This window comes from Molothrus aeneus, unplaced genomic scaffold, assembly GCF_037042795.1.
Source record: "Molothrus aeneus isolate 106 unplaced genomic scaffold, BPBGC_Maene_1.0 scaffold_43, whole genome shotgun sequence".
NCBI classification, from domain to species: domain Eukaryota; kingdom Metazoa; phylum Chordata; class Aves; order Passeriformes; family Icteridae; genus Molothrus; species Molothrus aeneus.
The window spans coordinates 328,676-348,595 of record NW_027099100.1 but is presented as its reverse complement, the minus strand read 5'-3'; the positions used below and the strand labels follow the sequence as shown (position 1 = coordinate 348,595).

The 19,920-nt window shown below is 59.8% G+C and overlaps 1 protein-coding gene and 1 non-coding gene across 2 annotated transcripts; one reads left to right on the top strand and one right to left on the bottom strand.

Annotated features, from left to right (window-relative positions):
- Positions 1-251: 251 nt before the first annotated feature.
- On the top strand, positions 252-11,450 carry LOC136570888 (zinc transporter ZIP4-like). The gene is made up of 9 exons (XM_066571294.1): positions 252-488; positions 1,812-2,249; positions 3,217-3,682; positions 4,516-4,745; positions 6,034-6,189; positions 6,984-7,044; positions 8,621-8,776; positions 9,952-10,139; positions 11,322-11,450. Exons 1-9 carry the CDS (start codon positions 252-254, stop codon positions 11,448-11,450), a joined length of 2,061 nt encoding a protein of 686 aa, XP_066427391.1.
- TRNAR-CCG (transfer RNA arginine (anticodon CCG)) lies at positions 7,488-7,560 on the bottom strand. The gene has a single exon. It is a non-coding gene; the product is annotated as a tRNA-Arg (tRNA).
- Positions 11,451-19,920: the final 8,470 nt, after the last annotated feature.

Below are 19,920 nucleotides of genomic sequence, written 5' to 3'. Positions count from 1 at the left end.
GCTGTGTCCCGGCTGTCCCGGGGCTGTCCCGGGGGTGTCCCCAGGCTGTCCCCGTTGTGGCGGTGCGGTGGCGGGTGCGGGCCGGGCCCCGCGGGGTGAATGAATCGTTAACCCGGGCCAATCTCACCCCGGGCCAATCAGGGCCGCTGCCCCGGGCGGGTTTTACAGCCCCGCTGTCCCCACGGTGTCCCCACGGCCACCAGCGCTGTCACCCTCAGTGCCACCGCCGCCGCCGCCGCCGCCGCCTCGCCATGCGCTGGCCCTGGCTGCTGCTGTCGCTGCTGCTGTCGCTGCTGTCGCTGCTGTCGCTGCCCTTCGCGCTGGCCCTGCCCGCGGCGGCCCCGAGCCGCGGTGGCCCCGGGGTGGCCCTGGTGGCGCTGGAGGCGCTGGTGGCGTCGGGCGAGGGACAATTGTCCCTTGCGGAGCTGGGGGCCCTCGTGGCGCAGGCGGGCGGCCGTGCGCAGTGCCCGCGCGAGCCGTGCGGAGAGGTGAGACCGCGCCCGCCGCGACAGCGACAGCGACAGCGACAGCGACAGCGACAGCGACAGCGACAGCGAGGGGACAAAGGGCGGCGGGCACCGCGCGGGGGGGGAGGGAGGGAGGGAGGGGGGACGGGGGGAGGGGGACAGGGGTGTCACCTGGGCGCTGTGTGTGTGTGTGTGTGTCACCTGTGTGTCACCTGTGCCACCTGTGCCACCTCTTTTCTGTGCGTTACCTGTGCTGTGTGTGTCACCTGTGCCGTGTGTGGCAGGTCATGGGCACCAAGCGTTCTGAGTGTGCCGTGTGCACCGTGTGTGCCACCTGTGCCACGTGTGCTGTGCTGTGTCACCTGTGCCACCTCTCCTGTGTGTGCCACCTGTCCTGTGTGTTCTGTGTGTCACTGTGCCGCCTGTGCCGTGTGTGTGTTACCTGTGCTGTGCCACCTGTGCTCTGTGTGCCACGTGTGTCACCTGTGCCATGTGTGGCAGGCCACGGGCACCACGTGTTCTGACTGTGCCGTGTGCACCGTGTGTCTCACCTGTGCCACCTGTGCTGTGTGTGCCAGGCCATTTGTGACATGTCACAGTGTGTCACCTGTCCTGTGTGTGCCACTTGTCTTGTGTGTGTCACCTGTGCTGTGTCCCCTGTGCCACCTGTGCCACCTGTGCTGTGTGTGCCAGGCCATTTTTGCCATGTCACAGTGTGTCACCTGAGTTGTGTCCCCTGTGCTGTGTGTGTCACCTGTGTCACCTGTGCCATGTGTGGCAGGTCACGGGCGCCACGTGTTCTGCGTGTGCCGTGTGCACCGTGTGTGTCACCTGTGCCGCCTGTGCTCTGTGTGTGTCACCTGTGCCACCTCTCCTGTGTGTGCCGTGTGTGCCCCCTGTCCTATGTGTGCCACCTGTGCCACCTGTGCCACCTGTGCCGTGTGTGCCAGGCCATTTGTGCCATGTCACAGTGTGCCACCTGTCCTGTGTGCTGCGTGTCACCTGTGCTGTGTGTGCCACCTGTGCTGTGTGTGCCACCTGTGCTGTGCCACGTCTCCCTGTGACCTTTGTCCCTTCCTGTCCCTGCCTGTCCCCCCTGGCGCTGTCCCCATGTTCCCTGTCCCCCCTGTCCCTCCTGTCCCCCTGATGCTGTGCCTGTCCCCCGTGCCACCCTGTCCCCCATGTCCCTCCTGTCCCCATGTCCCCTGTCCCCTGTCCCTTCCTGTCCCCCCGGCGCTGTCCCCATGTCCCCTGTCTCCTGTCCCCCTGATGCTGTGCCTGTCCCCCGTGCCACCCTGTCCCCTGTCCCCCCCGTCCCCCCTGACGCTGTCCCTGTCCCCGCAGTGTCCCTCGGTGCCAGCGCTGCTGGCCCTGGCCGGGAAGGCCCCGGGTGGCACCGCCGGGCTCGAGGCCACCGAGCTGTCCTGGCTGGGGGCGGCCGTGGTGGCCACGCTCAGGGACCCCCCTGATGCCACCTGCGGGGACATCGGCGGGGACACCAATGGTGACACCAATGGGGACATTCACGGGGACATCCACGGGGACACCGATGCGGACACCAATGGGGACATCCATGGGGACATCCACGGGGACACCAAGGCCACCGCAGGGTCCTGGGCCAGCCGTGTCCGTGCCCTGCACCGGGAGTTTGTCACCGATGCCACCGATGTCACCGGTAATGTCACCGTCACTGCCACCAGCCACGGTGGCCCCGGGCTGCGGGAGGTGGCTGAGCTGCTGGCGGCCATCGAGCCCAACTACCGCGGTGACAACGGCCACCAGGTGAGGGGACACGGGGACACGGGGGGCGTGCAGGGACAGGGGACACAAGGGACAGGGGATGTGTGAGGGTCGGGGGGACATGGGGACACGAGGGGACACACAGGGACAGGGGGACACGAGGGTGGCATGGGGAACAAGGGGACACAGGGGGACATGGGGGGACATGGGGGTGTGGAGAGACAGGGGACACAAGGGACAGGGGACATGTGAGGGTCAGGGGGATATGGGGACATGGGGACACACGGGGACAGGGGGACACGAGGGTGGCACGGGAAACAAGGGGACACAGGTCACAAGGACATGGGGACATGGGGATATGGGGGGACATGGGGGGACAGAAGGGACAGGGGACATGAGGGTGGCATGGGGACATGGGGGACACAAGGACAAGGGGACACGGGGACACGAGGGATGTGGAGGGACGGGGACACAAGGGACAGGGGACATGTGAGGTTCTGAGGGGACATGGGGGGACATGGGGACACAAGGTGACACAGGGGGACATGGGGACATGAGGGTGGCAGGGGAACAAGGGGACACAGGGGGACACGGGCACATGGGGGCATGGGGACATGAGGGTGGCATGGGGACATGGGGACACGAGGGGACACATGGGGACATGGGGAACAAGGGGGCACAGGGGGTCACAAGGACATGGGGGGACACGGGGGGGACACGGGGACACGAGGGTGGCACGGGGAACAAGGGGACACAGGGGGACACAGGGGACACAGGGTGTGGCCTGAGGAGGGGACAGGTGGCCTTGGGGCACCAAGAGGTGACAGAGCACAGCCACCTGTCCGTGGGGACACTGTGCCATCAGGAGGTGACAAAGGTCCCACTGTGCCTGGGGAGGTGACACGGCTGTGACACCCCTGGTGCCGCGGTGGCAGCGTCCGGGAGCGGGAGGTGACACGGTGACATTTGGGTGACCTGAGGGTGACGCGGTGACATTTGGGTGTCACAGGCCTGCGTGGACGCTCGGGGGGTGCTGGCGGCCGCCACCAGGATGTCCCCAAGGGTGGGGACAGGACGGGAGCTGGTGGCACTCGGGGTCCTGGTGCTGCGCGGCCACCGCCTCTGCCCTGGGGACAGCGGGGACAGCGGGGACACGGCCAGCGCCCGGTGTGGGGGCAGCAGCTGGCACCTTGGGGACACCGGTGACATTGACACCCCCCGTGGGGGCATGGGCGCCTGGCACTGTGGGGACACCGGTGACATCAATGCCTCCCGTGGGGACACGGACACCTGGCACAGTGACATTGGCAGTCGCCTTGGGGACACAGACACCTGGAACAGTGACAGCCACCCCGAGGACATCGAGAGCCAGCACGGCCCCACGGCCCCCAGCTCTGGGGACAGCGGTGACAATGTCACTGTCCCCACGGCCACCAACAGCACCGAGCCTGAGGAGCAGCTTGGTGTCACCGAGAGTGAGTGGGGACAGGGTGGGGACAGGAGAGGACAGGGATGGGACAGGGAAAGGGTGGGGACAGGGTGGGGACAGGAGAGGACAGGGATGGGGAAACTGTCCCCGTGTCCCCTGTCCCTGACCCCATGTCCTCTGTCACAGGGGGACACTGCTGGGGACACTGTCCCCTGTCCCCTGTCCCCGTCCCCATCCCTGATCCATGTCCCCTGTCCCTGTCCCTGTCCCTGACCCTGACCCGTGTCCTTGTCCCCTGTCCCTGTCCCCGACCTGTGTCCCCTGTCCCCTGTCCCTGTACCTGTCCCCTGTCCCTGTCCCTGTCCCTGTCCCCTGTCCCCTGTCCCTGTCCCCATCCCTGACCCATGTCCCTGTCCCTGTCCCTGTCCCTGTGCCCATCCCTGATCCATGTCCCCTGTCCCCTGTCCCTGTCCCTGTCCCTGACCTGTGTCCCCTGTCCCCTGTCCCCTGTCCCTGTCCCTGTCCCTATCCCTGTCCCTGTCCCCGACCTGTGTCCCCTGTCCCTGTCCCCGACCTGTGTCCCCTGTCCCCTGTCCCTGTACCTAACCTGTCCCCTGTCCCTGTCCCCGACCTGTGTCCCCTGTCCCTGTCCCCGACCTGTGTCCCCTGTCCCCTGTCCCTGTACCTGACCTGTCCCCTGTCCCTGTCCCCGACCTGTGTCCCCTGTCCCCTGTCCCTGTACCTGACCTGTCCCCTGTCCCTGTCCCCGACCTGTGTCCCCTGTCCCTGTCCCTGTCCCTGACCCGTGTCCCCTGTCCCTGTCCCTGACCTGTGTCCCATGTCCCTGTCCCCTGTCCCTGACCCGTGTCCCTGTCCCAGGGTACCTGCTGGGGACACTGACGGCGCTGGCGCTGGCGCTGGTGCCGCTGGTGGCGCTGGCCCTGGTGCTGTGTCCCCGCTGTCCCCTGTGCTCGCGCTGTCCCCACGGTGCCGGATGTCGCCGATGTCGCCCGTGTCGCCTGTGTCCCCCGCGCTGGTGGCGCCCCCTGCTGGACGGGCTGGCGGCCGGGGCGCTCAGCGGGGACGCGCTGCTGCACGTGCTGCCGGAGGTGGGGACAACGGGGACACTGGGGACATCGGGGGGACACTGGGGACATCGGGGACATCGGGGACACTGGAGGCACTGGGGACATCGGGGGAACATCGGGGACACTGGAGGCACTGGGGACACTGGGGACATCGGGGGGACATCGGGGACATCGGGGGGACAACAGTGACATTGTGGGGATTGGGGGAGATTGGAGGCATTGGGGATGTTGGGGACACTGGGGACATTGGGGACATTAGGGGGACAGCAGGGGCTTTGAGGGCACTGGGGACATGAGGGGACACTGGGGACATTGAGGGGACATTGAGGGGACATTGGGGACATTGAGGGGACAGCAGGGGCTTTGAGGGCATTGGGGACATCGGGGACACCATGGGGACATCAGGGGGACACTGGGGACATGGGGGGGGCAGAAGGGACATTGGGGGGATTTGGGACATTGAGGGGACAGTGGGGACATTGGGAGGACACTGGGGGGGACACTGGGGGGACATCGGGGACATCGGGGGAGACCACAGGGACAGCAGGAACATCAGGGGGACACCAAGGGGACGTTGGGGGACGGGAGGGACACCGAGGGGCACCGAGGGGATCCTGGTGACATCAGGGACATTGAGGGGACATCGGGGGGGCACTGGGGGAAGGGGGTGGCACTGGAGGGGACATGGGGACACGGGAGGGACGGGAGGACACTGAGGGGACATTGGGGACACTGGGGGACATGGAGGGGACAGGGGCTGGGGGGATATGGGGGGGACACTGGGGGGGGGGGGTGACACCGATGCCACCCCACGTGTCCCTCGTGTCCCCAACAGGCGCTGGGGGTGCGCTCCGGGGGGACACAGGGAGGTGACACCGATGTCACCACGTGTCCCTCGTGTCCCTGCAGGCTCCGGGGCTCCAAAGCCACTCGGGGGGAGGTGACAAAGGGCGGGGCGGGGGTGACACAGGGAGGTGACACCGATGTCACCGATGTCCCTGGTGTCCCCAACAGGTGCTGGGGGTGCACGGCCCCTCCGGGGGGGGACACGGGGAGGTGACACCGATGATGTCACCACGTGTCCCAGTGTCCCCAAGAGGCTCTCGGGAGGTCCATGGCCACTCCGAGGGGGGTGGCACCGATGTCACCACGTGTCCCCAACAGGCGCTGAGGGTGCACGGATACTCGGAGGGGGACACGGGGAGGTGGCACCGATGTCACCGATGTCCCCTCTGTGTCCCCAACAGGCGCTGGGGGTGCACGGGGGGGTGGCACCGATGTCACCGATGTCCCCTCTGTGTCCCCGCAGGCGCTGGGGGTGCACAGCCACTCCGGGGGGGGACACTCGGAGCACGGCGGGGACACCCACAGCCCCCCCTGGGAGCTGCTGGCCGTGCTGGGGGGGCTCTACGGGGGCTTCGTCCTGGAGCGGCTGCTGGGGGGGCTGGGAGAGCCCCCCGAGGAGGTGGGGACACACTGGGGACACCGAGGGGACACCGGGGGGACACTGGGGACATTGGGGGGATATTGAGGGGGACACTGGGGACACTGGCGGGATTGAGGGATTGGGGACACCGAGGGGACACTGGGGGTGACACTGGGGGGACACTGGGGGGACACTGGGGGGACATTGGGGGGACACTGGGGGCACACTGGGGGGACATTGGGGGGACATTGGGGACATTGGGAGGGCTGGGAGCGCCCCCTGAGGAGTGGGGACTCTCAGGGGACACTGGGGACGTTGGGGGGACGTTGGGGGGACATTGGGGACATTCAGGGGGATTGGGGACATTGGGGACACTGGGGGGACACTGGGGGAATAAGGGACACTGGGGATATTGGAGACAGTGGTGGGACATTGGGAAGATATTGGGGGGACACTGGGGACACTGAGGGGATTGGGGGGACATTGGCGACATTGGGGGGGACATTGGGGACCTTGGGGGGGTACATTGGGGGGGCTGGGACCCCTTCCCCGGAGCAGGTGGGGATGGGGGGGGGAATTTGGGGGGTCTGGGGGCGATGGGGACCCCCTCGAAGGGGTGGGGGTGTTTGGGGGGTCCCTGAGCCCCCTCCCGGGGATGGGGTGAAGATTTGGGGGGGCTGTGGGGGCATTGCGGGATTTTGGGGACGTTTTTGGGGTGGGGGGGTTCCAGAGCAGGTTGGGCTGGGGAGGGGATTTGGGGTTGAATGAGTCTGGGGGCGTCACCTGCTGATGGGGGGGGCGGTTTTGGGGTACAGAACCCCCTCCCCCCGCAGGTGAAGGATGGAGACCCCACCCCTGACCCCGCCCAGAGCACGCAGGAACTGACCAATCACGGTACGGCCCCGAATTCACCCGAAACTCCCCAAATTCTGCCCCAAAATCCCACAAATCCTCCCCCCAAAAATTCCCCCAAATTCTGCCCTAAAACTCCCCAAATCCCCCCACAAATCCTCCACATTCCCTCCCAAAACTCCTCGAATCCCCCCGAAACTCCCCAAATCCCCCCAAACCTCCTCAAATTCCCCCTGAAACTCCCCAAATCCCTCCCTGAAACTGCTCAAATCCCCCCATAAATCCTCAAAATTCCCCAAATTCTACCCCAAAACTCCTCAAGTCCCCCCCAGACCCTCCAAACTCTCCCCCTAAAACTCCTTAAAATCCCCCCAAAACTCCTCGAATTCCCCCAAAACGTTCCAAATTCCGTCCCAAAACTCCTCAAAACCCCCCCGAAACTCCCCACATTCTCCCCCCAATCCCCGCGGTAAAAGGGGCGGTGCCGACCCAGGTGGGACTCGAACCCACAATCCCCAGCTCCGGAGGCTGATGCCTTGTCCATTAGGCCACTGGGCCGGGCGCGGGCCCGCGGCGCCGGGCGCCAGCTGGGGGCGCTCCCGGGGACAGCGGGGACACGGGGGGGACGTTGGGGGACATTGGGGACATTGGGGGACATTGGGGGGACAAGGGGAGGGACACGGGGGGGACATTGGGGGACATTGGGGGGACAAGGGGAGGGACACGGGGGGGACATTGGGGGACATTGGGGGGACATTGGGGACATTGGGGGGACATTGGGGAGGCACAGGGGGACATTGGGGGAATATTGGGGACATTGAGGACATTGGGGGACATTGGGGGACAGAGAGGACACGGAGAGGACACGGGGGGACACGGGGGGGGACATTGAGGGGACATTGGGAACATCGGGAATATTGGGGGGCACAGGGGGACACGGGGGGACATGGGGCGGGACAGTTGAGATACGGGGGGGACATGGGGGGACATTAGAGGGGACATTGGGGGGATATGGGGAACATTGAGGGGACACGGGGGGACATGGGGGGGACACGGGGGTGTCCAGAGGTTCCTGGGGGTGGTTCCCGTGAGTGACCAGGGGGGTCCCCGGGTGTCCCGTGGGTGCCCTGTGCTGACCCCTGTCTCTCTCTCCCTCCCTCTCTCTGTGTCTGTCCTGGTGTATCGCTCTGCCTGTCCCGTGTCTGTCTGTCTGTCTGTCCCGTGTCTGTCTGTCCCGGTGTATGCCGTGTCCATCCCGTGTCTGTCTGTCCTGTGTCTGTCCATGTGTCTGTCTGTCCTGTGTCTGTCTGCCCCGGTGTATCGCGTGTTTGTCTGTCTGTCTCGTGTCTGTCTGTCTCTCCCGGTGTATCCCGTGTCCATTCCGTGTCCGTGTGTCCCGTGTCTGTCTGTCCGTCCCGTGCCTATCTCTCCCGGTGTACCCTGTGTCTATCCCGTGTCTGTCTGTGTGTCTGCCTGTCCCGTGTCTGTCTATCCGGTGTCTATCCCATGTCTGTCCCGTGTCTGTCTGTCTGTCTGTCTATCCGGTGTCTGTCTGTCCCGTGTCTGTCCCGTGTCTGTCTGTCCGGTGTCTGTCTGTGTGTCCGTGTGTCGGCCGCAGGCTCCGGCCGTGCGCAGGCGCTGTTGCTGTCGGCAGGGGGCGCCGTTCACCGCCTGGCGGACGGGCTCGCGCTCGGCTCCGCCTTCGCCGCTTCCGGCAGCGCCGGGGCCGCCGCGGGGGCGGGGCTGGCCCTGCACGAGCTGCCCCGCGCGCTCAGTAAGGGGCGGGGCCTCGGGGAGGGGGGCGGGGTTATGGGGATGGGGCGTGGCTATGGTGATGGAGGCGGGGCTGGGGCTGCATGAGCTGCCCCGCGCCGTCAGTAAGGGGCGGGGCCTCGGGGAGGGGGCGGGGTTATGGCTGTTGGGGGCGGGGCTGGCGCTGCACGAGCTGCCGTGGGCGCTCAGTAAGGGGCGGGGTCTCTGGAGAGAGGGGCGGGGCCTCTGGAGGGGGCGGAGTGCCCGGAATTGGGCGGAGTTCTGGTGATGGGGCGTGGCTTTATCGGAGGGGCGGGGCTTTCCCCGAGCAACACAAGCCCGGGGTTGCGGTGGGGGCGGGACATCGGGAAAGGGGGCGGGGCTTGTTCTAGGAGCTGCGGGGAGGCGGGGGGGGGGTCTCAGTGTCACTGTCCCCGCAGGTGACACCTGGCGCTGTCCCGAGTTTGGGGACATTTCTCAGTGTGGCTGCCCCTGCAGGTGACACCTGTCCCGTGTTTGGGGACAGTTCTGAGTGTGGCTGTCCCCGTGTTTAGGGACATTTCTCACTGGCGCTGTCCCCGCAGGTGACACCTGGCGCTGTGCCGTGTTTGGGGCCAGCTCTCACTGTCGCTGTCCCGTGTTTGGGGCCAGCTCTCGCTGTCGCTGTCCCCGCAGGTGACACCTGGCGCTGTCCCGTGTTTGGGGCCAGCTCTCGCTGTCGCTGTCCCGTGTTTGGGGACATTTCTCACTGTCGCTGTCCCGTGTTTGGGGCCAGCTCTCACTGTCGCTGTCCCGTGTTTGGGGCCAGCTCTCGCTGTCGCTGTCCCCGCAGGTGACACCTGGCGCTGTCCCGTGTTTGGGGACATTTCTCACTGTCGCTGTCCCGTGTTTGGGGCCAGCTCTCGCTGTCGCTGTCCCGTGTTTGGGGCCAGCTCTCACTGTCGCTGTGCCCGTGTTTGGGGCCAGCTCCCGCTGTCGCTATCCCGTGTTTGGGGTCAGCTCTCACTGTGGCTGTCCCCGCAGGTGACACCTGGCGCTGTGCCGTGTTTGGGGTCAGCTCTCACTGTGGCTGTCCCCGCAGGTGACACCTGGCGCTGTGCCGTGTTTGGGGCCAGCTCTCACTGTCGCTGTCCCCGCAGGTGACACCTGGCGCTGTGCCGTGTTTGGGGCCAGCTCTCACTGTCGCTGTCCCCGCAGGTGACGCGCTGGTGCTGTCGCAGTCGGGGCTGGGCACTCGGCGCACGGTGGCCCTGGCGGCGGCCGCGGCGCTGCCGGTGGTGCCGGGGGTGGTGGCCGGGCTGGCCCTGGGGGCCGCCCCCGCCGCCCGCACCTGGCTCGCGGCCCTGGGCGGGGGCTTCCTGCTGCACCTGGCGCTGTGCCACATGGTGAGGGACATTGGGGACATCGGGGACATCGGGGGGATTGGGGACACTCAGGGGGATTGGGGACATCGGGGACATCGGGGGGATTGGGGACACTCAGGGGGATTGGGGACATCGGGGACATCGGGGGGATTGGGGACATTGGGGACACTGGGGACACTGGGGCTTCCTGCTGCACCTGGCGCTGTGCCACATGGTGAGGGACATGGGGACATCGGGGACATGGGGACATGGGGACACAGCGGCATCCAGGGGACATTGGGGACACTGGGGTGACTCTCAGATGTCCCGCTGGTGCTTGTGGGTTCCTGCAGCTGTCCCACCTGGGTGTCCCCAGGTGACTCTGAGGTGTCCCCAGGTGTCACTCAGGTATCTCAGGTGACTGTCAGGTATCTCAGGTGTCCCCAGGTGACTCTCAGGTGTCCCCAGGTGTCACTCAGGTACCCCAGGTGACTCTCAGGTGTCACTCAGGTACCTCAGGTGACTCTCAGGTGACTCTCAGGTATCACAGGTGACCGTCAGGTATCTCAGGTGTCCCCAGGTGTCACTCAGGTATCTCAGGTGACTCTCAGGTACCTCAGGTGACTCTCAGGTGTCCCCAGGTGTCACTCAGGTATCTCAGGTGACTCTCAGGTGACCCTCAGGTATCTCAGGTGTCCCCAGGTGACTCTCAGGTGTCCCCCAGGTGTCACTCAGGTATCACAGGTGACTCTCAGGTGACTCTCAGGTACCTCAGGTGACTCTCAGGTATCTCAGGTGTCCCCAGGTGTCACTCAGGTATCCCAGGTGACTCTCAGGTGACCCTCAGGTATCAGAGGTGACTGTCAGGTATCTCAGGTGTCCCCAGGTGTCACTCAGGTACCCCAGGTGACTCTCAGGTGTCCCCAGGTGACTCTCAGGTACCTCAGGTGACTCTCGGGTGACTCTCAGGTATCTCAGGTGTCCCCAGGTGACTCTCAGGTACCCCAGGTGACTCTCAGGTGACCCTCAGGTATCAGAGGTGACTGTCAGGTATCTCAGGTGTCCTCAGGTGTCACTCAGGTACCTCAGGTGACTCTCAGGTGACTCTCAGGTGTCCCCAGGTGTCACTCAGGTACCCCAGGTGACTCTCAGGTGACCGTCAGGTATCTCAGGTGTCCCCAGGTGTCACTCAGGTACCCCAGGTGACTCTCAGGTGTCCCCCAGGTGCCGGCCATGCTGTCCATGCGCTCCCCCAGCCCCTGGGCGCTGCTGGGGCTGCAGAGTGCGGGGCTGCTCGGGGGCTGGGCGCTGCTGCTGCTGCTGGCCCTGAACGAGCAGGGGGACGAGCACTGACACACCTGGAATACACCTGGACACATCTGGAACACACCTGGAGGCACCTGGGCATACCTGGAACATACCTGGACACATCTGGAACACACCTGGACACATCTGGATACACCTGGATGCACCTGGACACACCCAAACACACCTGGAACAGCATCTGGAACACACCTGGATGGACCTGGAACACACCTGGACAGACCTGGCTGCACCTGGACACACCCAAACACACCTGGACACACCTGGATGGGCCTGAAACATACATGGACGCAATTGGACACACCTGAAACAGCAGCTGGACACACCTGGACCAGCACCTGAACACACCTGGACCAGCACCTGAATGCACCTGGATGGACCTGGGACACACCTGGATACACTTGGACGCACCTGGAGCAGCACTTGGACACACCTGGACACGCCTGGACACAATTGGAGCACACCTGGACACACCTGGATGGACCTGGAACACAGCTGGGCACACCTGGGGATGTCCCCCAAGACCCTGCCCAGCACCAGGCTCAGTGCCTGGATCAGCACCTGGGTGCACCTGGGCACAGCTGGAACACACCTGGGCACAGCTGGAACACACCTGAAACAGCACCTGGGCACACCTGGACACACCTGGATGGACGTGGAGCACACCTGGGCACACCTGGGCACACCTGGGGCCAGCTGGGGGCACCCCCAGACCCCCCCCGGGGGGCAATGGGGCAATAAAGGTGGAAATGGAACTGGAGTCCTGGATCTGGGGTGGGGCACTGGGAGGGCACTGGGAGGGACTGGGAATGGACTGGGAGGGCACTGGGAGAAGACTGGGGGGGAACTGGGGGGGACTGGAAATGGACTGGGAGCGACTGGGAACGGACTGGGAATGAACTGGGAGGGACTGGGAGGGAACTGGGAGTGGACTGGGAGGTACTGGGGGACGCTGGAAGGTACTGGGGGGATACTGGGACGTACTGGGAAGGCACTGGGAGGGTACTGGGGGTACTGGGAGGGAACTGGGAGTGGACTGGGAATGGACTGGGAGGTACTGGGGGGATACTGGGATGCACTGGGAGGGTACTGGGAGGGCACTGGGGGTACTGGGAGGGTACTGGGAACACTGGAAGGAACTGGGAGTGACTGGGAGGAGCTGGGGTGCAGCCCCCTTTTGGGGGGGCTATAGGGTCCCTATGGGGGTCCAGCCCTTTTTCTGGGGTCCTGACTCCCTCCAGCCCCTCCCCATGGGGTCCAGCACCTTTTTGGAGTGTCCAGGACCCCCAAATCCCCCCAAATTCCCCCCAAATCCCCCCAGAGGGTCGGTGGGGTTTTGGGGGGGGTCCCCCGTTCCGCTGGAGGACCCCGCGTCTCTATGGTCGGTGCAGGAGCGGCCAGAGCGGCCCCAGGAGCGCCGCTCTGGCGGCACTTCCGGCCCCATTTCCGGCACCTCTGTGGTGGCGGCGGCAGCGGCGGGAGCGGGACGGGCCCGCGTGGGAACGGTGAGGATGGGGCGCGAATTTTGGGGGATTTTGGGGGTTTTGAGGGGGTTTTTGGGGGCGTTTGAGGGGGACTGAGGAGTGCAGGGGGCGGTGAAGGGAGATGGGGTGGCTGAGGGGAGTTTTGGCGGGTGCGTGAGGGGAAAATGGGGGGAATGAGGGGGAAGGTTTTAGGGATGCTTTGGGGGAGGGGAGGGGGTTGAGGGAAAATCTGGGGGGTCCGTGAGGGGAAATGGGGAGGACTGAGAGGGGAAAATGGGGAGCGTCCTGTGAGGGGAATTTGGGGGGTCTGTGAGGGGGAAATGGGGGGGTCCTTTGGGGTAAGTTTGAGGGATCTGAGGGGAGTTTTAGGGCGTCCGTGAGGGGGAAAATGGGGAGGTCTGAGGGGAAATTTGGGGGGTCCGTGGGGGGGCCTGAGGGGGAACTTTTGGGGGGTCTGAGGGGAAATTTGGGGGGTCTGTGAGGGGGAAATGGGGGAGGCCGAGGGGAGGAAATGGGGAGGGTCCTGTGAGGAGAAAATGAGGGGAAACAGGGGTGAAAAGTTTGGGGGCCATTTTGAGGATGCCAAGGCATCCATGGGGATGAGATTTGGGGTGTTCTGAGAGGTCTGAGGGGAAATTTTGGGGGTGCATGAGGAGGAAATAGGGGAGACTGAGGGGGGAAAATGGGGAGGATCCTGTGAGGGGTCTGAGGGGGAATTTGGGGGGGTCCATGAGGGGGAAATGGGGGGGACTGAGGAGGGAGCTTTGGGGGGGGGGGTCTGTAAGGAGTTTGGGGGGCTCTTTGGGGTTCATACGGGATAATTGGGGTTGAGGGGCTTCGAGGGTCCGAGGGGAAATCTGGGGGGTCGGTGAGGGGAAAATGGGGTGAAGGATGGAGAAGATTTTAGGAATCCTTTGGGGGGGGTCTGAGGAGAGTTTTGGGGGGTCTGTGAGGGGGAAATGGGGGGCACTGAAGAGGGGCTTTGGGGGGAGATTTGAGGGGTCCTTTGGGGGGTTCTGAGGGGAAATTTGGGGGGTCCCTGAGGGGAAAATGAGGGAAAACTGAGGGGGAAGAGTTTGGGGGACACTTTGAGGGTGTTGAGGGATCCATGGGGATGAGATTTGAGGGGGTCTGAGGGGAAATGGGGGATTTTGTGAGGGGGAAATGGGGGGGACTGAGGAGGAAGGTTCGAGGCATCTTTTGGGGGTATCTGAGGAGAGATTTTGGGGGTGCACGAGAAAGAAATGAAAGGGACTGAGGGGGAAGGTTTGAGGGGTCCTTTGGGGTGGTGGAGGGAAAATTTGGGAGATGTGTGAGGGGAAAATGGGGGAACGGAGGGGAAAAAGTTTGGGGGACACTTTGAGGGTGTTGAGGGATCCATGGGGATGAGATTTGGGGTGTTCTGAGAGGTCTGAGGGGAAATTTTGGGGGTGCATGAGGAGGAAATTGGGGGGAACTGAGGGGGGAAAATGGGGAGGGTCCTGTGAGGGGTCTGAGGGGGAATTTGGGGGGGACTGAGGGGGGAGATTTTAGGAATCCTTTGGGGAGGGGCTGAGGAAGGTTTTGGGGGGGTCCCTGAGGGGAAAATGGGGGTACTGAGAGGGGAGGTCTGGGGGTTACTTTGGGGGGTCTGAGGGGAAATTCGGGGGCTCTTTGGGGTTCATGGGGGTTGATTTGGGTTGAGGGGTTTTGAGGGGTCTGAGAGGAAATTTGGGGGGTCTGTGAGGAGAAATGGGGGAAAATTGAGGGGGGAAATGGGAGGGTCCTGTGAGGGGTTTGAGGCGGAATTTGGGGGGTCTGTGAGGGGAAATGGGGGAAAACTGAGGGGAGAAATTTTGGGGGACACTTTGGGGGTGTTGAGGGATCCATGGGGATGAGATTTGGGGTGTTCTGAGAGGTCTGAAGGGGAATTTGAGGGGTCTGTGAGGGGAAAAGGGGAAATCTGGGGGCTCTTTGGGGTTCATGGGGGTTAATTTGGGTTGAAGGGTTTTGAGGGGTCTGAGGGGGAATTTGAGGGGTCTGTGAGGGGAAAAGGGGAAATTTGGGGGTGCATGAGGGAGAAATGGGGGGCATTGAGGGGGAACCTTTGGGGGGTTCCTTTGGGAGGGCTCTGAGGGGAAATTTTGGGGCTCTGTGAGGGGAAAAGGGGGGGAAACTGAGGGGAGAGGTTTGAGGGGTCTGAGGGGAAATGTAGGGGCTCCCTGAAGGGAAAATGGGGGTGAGGTGTTAGGGATCATTGCAGGGAAGAGATGAGAAGCCTGAGGGGAAATTTTCGGTGTTCCCATTTTTCCCCCAATCCCATTTCTCCCCCAATCCCCATTTCCCCCAATCCCCATTTCTCCCCCAATCCCCATTTCTCCCCCAATCCCCATTTCCCCCAATCCCCATTTTCCCCCAATCCCCATTTCTCCCCCCAATCCCCATTTCCCCCAATCCGATTTTCCCCCAATCCCCATTTCTCACCCCAATCCCCATTTTCCCCCAATCCCCATTTCTCACCCCAATCCCCATTTTCCCCCAATCCCCATTTCCCCCAACCCCATTTCCCCCCCAATCCCCATTTTCCCCCAATCCCCATTTCTCCCCCAACCCCATTTCTCACCCCAATTCCCATTTCTCCCCCAATTCCCATTTCTCACCCCAATCCCCATTTCTCCCCCCAATCCCCATTTTTCCCCAATCCCCATTTCCCCCAATCCCCATTTTCCCCCAATCCCCATTTCTCCCCCAATCCCCATTTCTCCCCCCATCCCCATTTCTCCCCCCAATCCCATTTCCCCCAATTCCCATTTCTCCCCCCAATTCCCATTTCTCCCCCAATCCCCATTTCCCACCCCAATCCCCATTTTTCCCCAATCCCCATTTCCCCCAATCCCCATTTTCCCCCAATCCCCATTTCTCCCCCCAATCCCCATTTCTCACCCCAAACCCCATTCCCCCCAATCCCCATTCCCCCCAATCCCCATTTCCCCAATCCCCATTTCCCCAACCCCATTTCTCCCCCCAATCCCATTTCCCCCACCCCATTTCTCACCCCATTCTCTCTCTCTCTGCCAGGCCCCCGTGCCTTTGGGGTGCTTTTGGGGCCATGTACGCCGTGTACAAGCAGAGCCACCCTCCCACAGGCCTGGAGTTCTCCCTTTATTGCCATTTCTTCTCGGCGGCCGAGCGCAACCTGGTGGTGGCTGGGACCTCGCAGCTCTTCGTGTATCGGCTCAACCACGAGCCTGAGGTGAGCCTGCAGAAGGAACCTCAGAGAGGAACCCCAAAAATGGGCCTGAAAAACGAGCCCTCAAATATGAACCCTCAAATATGAACCTGAAAAATGAACCCTCAAATATGAACCCTCAAATATGAACCCTCAAAATGAGCCTGAAAAATGAACCCGAAAAATGAGCCTGAAAAATGAGCCCTCAAATAGGAACTCTCAAAAGGAGCCCTCAAAAAGGAACCCTCAAAAATGGGCCCTCAAAATGGACCCTTAAAATGAACCTGAAAAATGAACCTTCAGAAATGAGCCCTCAAAATGAGCCCTCAAATATGAACCCTAAAAAAGGAACCTCAAAAATGGACCCTCAAAATGAGCCCTCAAAATGAACCTGAGAAATGAGCCCTCAAATATGAACCCTCAAAAAGGAACCCTCAAATATTAACCCTCAAATATTAACCCTCAAAATGAGCCTGAAAAATGAGAAATGAGCCCTTAAAATGAACCCTTGAAAATGAGCCCTTAAAAAGGAACCCTCAAAATGAGTCCTCAAAATGAGCCCTCAGAAATGAAACCCCCCCACAAAAAAACCCCAAAAATTCTCCAAAAATGACCACCAAAACTGACCCCCCAAAACCTGATTCTGACAGAAAAACCCCAAAATACCCCAAAAACTGATTCTGACAGAAAAACCCCCAAAACCCCAAAAAACTGATTCTGACAGAAAAACCCCAAAAAACCCCCCAAAAAACCCCAAAAACTGATTCTGACAGAAAAACCCCAAAAACCCCAAAACTGATTCTCCCAAAAACCCCAACCCAAACAAGCCCCAACAGTGACCCCCCAAAATAACTCCCAATTTCCCCTTTGCCCCCAATTTCCCCCAATTCCCTTTTCCCCAAATTTCACTTCCCCCCCCTTTTCCCTTTTTGTCCATTTTTTGCCTTTTTTCCCCTTTTCCCCCCTTTTTCCCCAATTTCCCCCATTTTATTTCCTCTTTTTCCTCTTTCCCCCTTTTTCCTCTTTCCCCCATTTTCCCCCTTTTTCCCCATTTTCCCCTTTTCCCCCTTTTTCTTCCCTTTTCCCCCTTTCCCCCTTCCCCCCTATTTCCCTCTTTTCCCTTTTTTCTTTTTCCCCCTTTTTTCCCCATTTTTCCCCTTTTTTCCATTTCTTCACTCCCCCTTTTCCCCTTTTCCCCCTTTCTCCCCCATTTTTCCCCTTTTCCCTTCCCACCTTTCCCCACCTTTTCCCCCCTTTCTTTCCCCTTTTCCCCCTTTTTTCAGATTTTCTATTTTTTCTTCTTCCCCCCCCTTTCCCCTATATTTCCCTTCAATTTCCCCTTTTTCCCAATTTCCCCCCTTTTTCCCATTTTCCCCCTTTTTCCTTTTCCCTCCATTCCCCCCCTTTTGCCCATTTTCCCCCTTTTTCTCCCTTTTTCCCCTCTCTTTTCCCTTTTTCCTTTTCTCCCCTTTTTTCCTTTTCCCCCTTTTTCCATTTCTTCACTTCCCCCCCTTTTCCCCCTTTTCCCCTTTTCCCCCTTTTCCCCTTTTCCCCCTTTTCCCGCTTTTCCCCCTTTTCCCATTTTTCCCCTTTTCCCTTCCCACCTTTCCCCCCCTCTTTTATCTTTTTCCCATTTCCCCTTTTCCCCATTTTCCCCTTTTCCCCCCTTTTCCCTTTTTGCCCATTTCCCTTTTTCCCCTTCCCCCCCTTTTCCCTTTTTCCCCTTTTCCCATTTTCCCCTCTTTCCCTCTTTCCCCTTTTATCCCTTTTCCCCCTTTTATATTTTTCCCATTTTCCCCTTTCCCCCTTTTTCCCATTTTCCATTTTCCCCATTTCCCCATTTCCCCATTTCCCCATTTCCCCCTTTTCCCCCTTTTCCCCATTTTCTCCCTTTTCCCTTTTCCCCATTTTCTCCCATTTCCCCCCCTTTTTTACCATTTTCCCCCATTATTCCCCATTATTCCCCATTATTCCCCATTATTCCCCATTATTCCCCATTATCCCCATTATTCCCATTATTCCCCATTATTCCCCATTATTCCCCATTTCCCCCATTATTCCCCATTATTTCCCATTATTCCCATTTTTCCCCATTATTCCCCATTATTTCCCATTATTCCCATTATTCCCCATTATTCCCCATTATTCCTCATTATTCCCCATTATTCCCCATTATTCCCCATTATTCCCCATTATTCCCCATTTCCCCCATTATTCCCCATTATTTCCATTTTTCCCCATTATTCCCCATTCCCTTATTTCCCATTATTCCCATTATTCCCCATTTCCCCCATTATTCCCCATTATTCCCCATTTCCCCCATTATTCCCCATTATTCCCCATTATTCCCCATTATTCCCATTTTCCCCATTATTCCCCATTATTCCCCATTATTCCCCATTATTCCCCATTATTCCCCATTATTCCCCATTATTCCCCCATTATCCCCCATTATTCCCCATTATTCCCATTTTCCCCATTATTCCCCATTATTCCCCCATTATTCCCCATTATTCCCATTATTCCCCATTATTCCCCATTATTCCCCATTTTCCCCCATTATTCCCCATTTTTCCCCATTATTCCCATTATTCCCCATTATTCCCCATTATTCCCCATTTTTCCCCATTATTTCCCATTTTTCCCCATTATTCCCATTTTTCCCCATTATTCCCCATTATTCCCCATTATTCCCCATTATTCCCATTATTCCCCATTATTCCCCCATTTTCCCCATTATTCCCCATTATTCCCCATTATTCCCCATTATTCCCCATTATTCCCCATTTTTCCCCATTTTTCCCCATTTTCCCCATTATTTCCCATTATTCCCATTTTTCCCCATTATTCCCCATTATTCCCCATTATTCCCCCATTATTCCCCATTATTCCCCATTATTCCCCATTATTCCCCATTTTCCCCATTATTCCCCATTATTCCATTATTCCCCATTATTCCCCATTATTCCCCATTATTCCCCATTATTCCCCATTATTCCCCATTATTCCCCATTATTCCCATTTTCCCCCATTATTCCCCATTATTCCCATTTCCCCATTTTCCCCATTATTCCCCATTATTCCCCATTATTCCCCATTATTCCCCATTATTCCCCATTATTCCCATTTTTCCCCCATTTTTCCCCCATTATTCCCCCATTATTCCCCATTATTCCATTTTCCCCATTTTTCCCCATTATTCCCCATTATTCCCCATTATCCCCATTATTCCCCATTATTCCCCATTATTCCCCATTATTCCCCATTATTCCCCCATTATTCCCCATTATTCCCATTATTCCCCATTATTCCCCATTATTCCCATTATTCCCCATTATTCCCCATTATTCCCCATTATTCCCCATTATTCCCCATTTTCCCCCATTATCCCCCATTATTCCCCATTATTCCCCCATTATTCCCCATTATTCCCATTTTTCCCCATTTTTCCCCATTTTCCCCATTATTTCCCATTATTCCCATTATTCCCCATTATTCCCCATTATTCCCCATTATTCCCCATTTTCCCCCATTATTCCCCATTATTCCCCATTATTCCCCATTATTCCCCCATTTCCCCCATTATTCCCCATTTTCCCCATATTCCCCATTATTTCCCATTATTCCCCATTATTTCCCATTATTTCCCCATTATTCCCCATTATCCCATACTCCCCATATTCCCCCATTATTCCCCACATTTTCCCCCATTTTCCCCCATTATTCCCCCATTTTCCCCATTTTTCCCCCATTTTCCCCATTATTCCCCATTATTCCCCATTATTCCCCATTATTCCCCATTATTCCC

Excerpts from the sequence above, each read along its gene's own strand:
- LOC136570888 (XM_066571294.1), top strand. The coding sequence starts at position 252 with ATGCGCTGGCCCTGGCTGCTGCTGTCGCTGCTGCTGTCGCTGCTGTCG. Across the intron at positions 8,777-9,951 it reads CGAGCTGCCCCGCGCGCTCA|GTGACGCGCTGGTGCTGTCG; the intron begins GTAAGGGGCGGG and ends CTGTCCCCGCAG. Across the intron at positions 10,140-11,321 it reads ACCTGGCGCTGTGCCACATG|GTGCCGGCCATGCTGTCCAT; the intron begins GTGAGGGACATT and ends GGTGTCCCCCAG.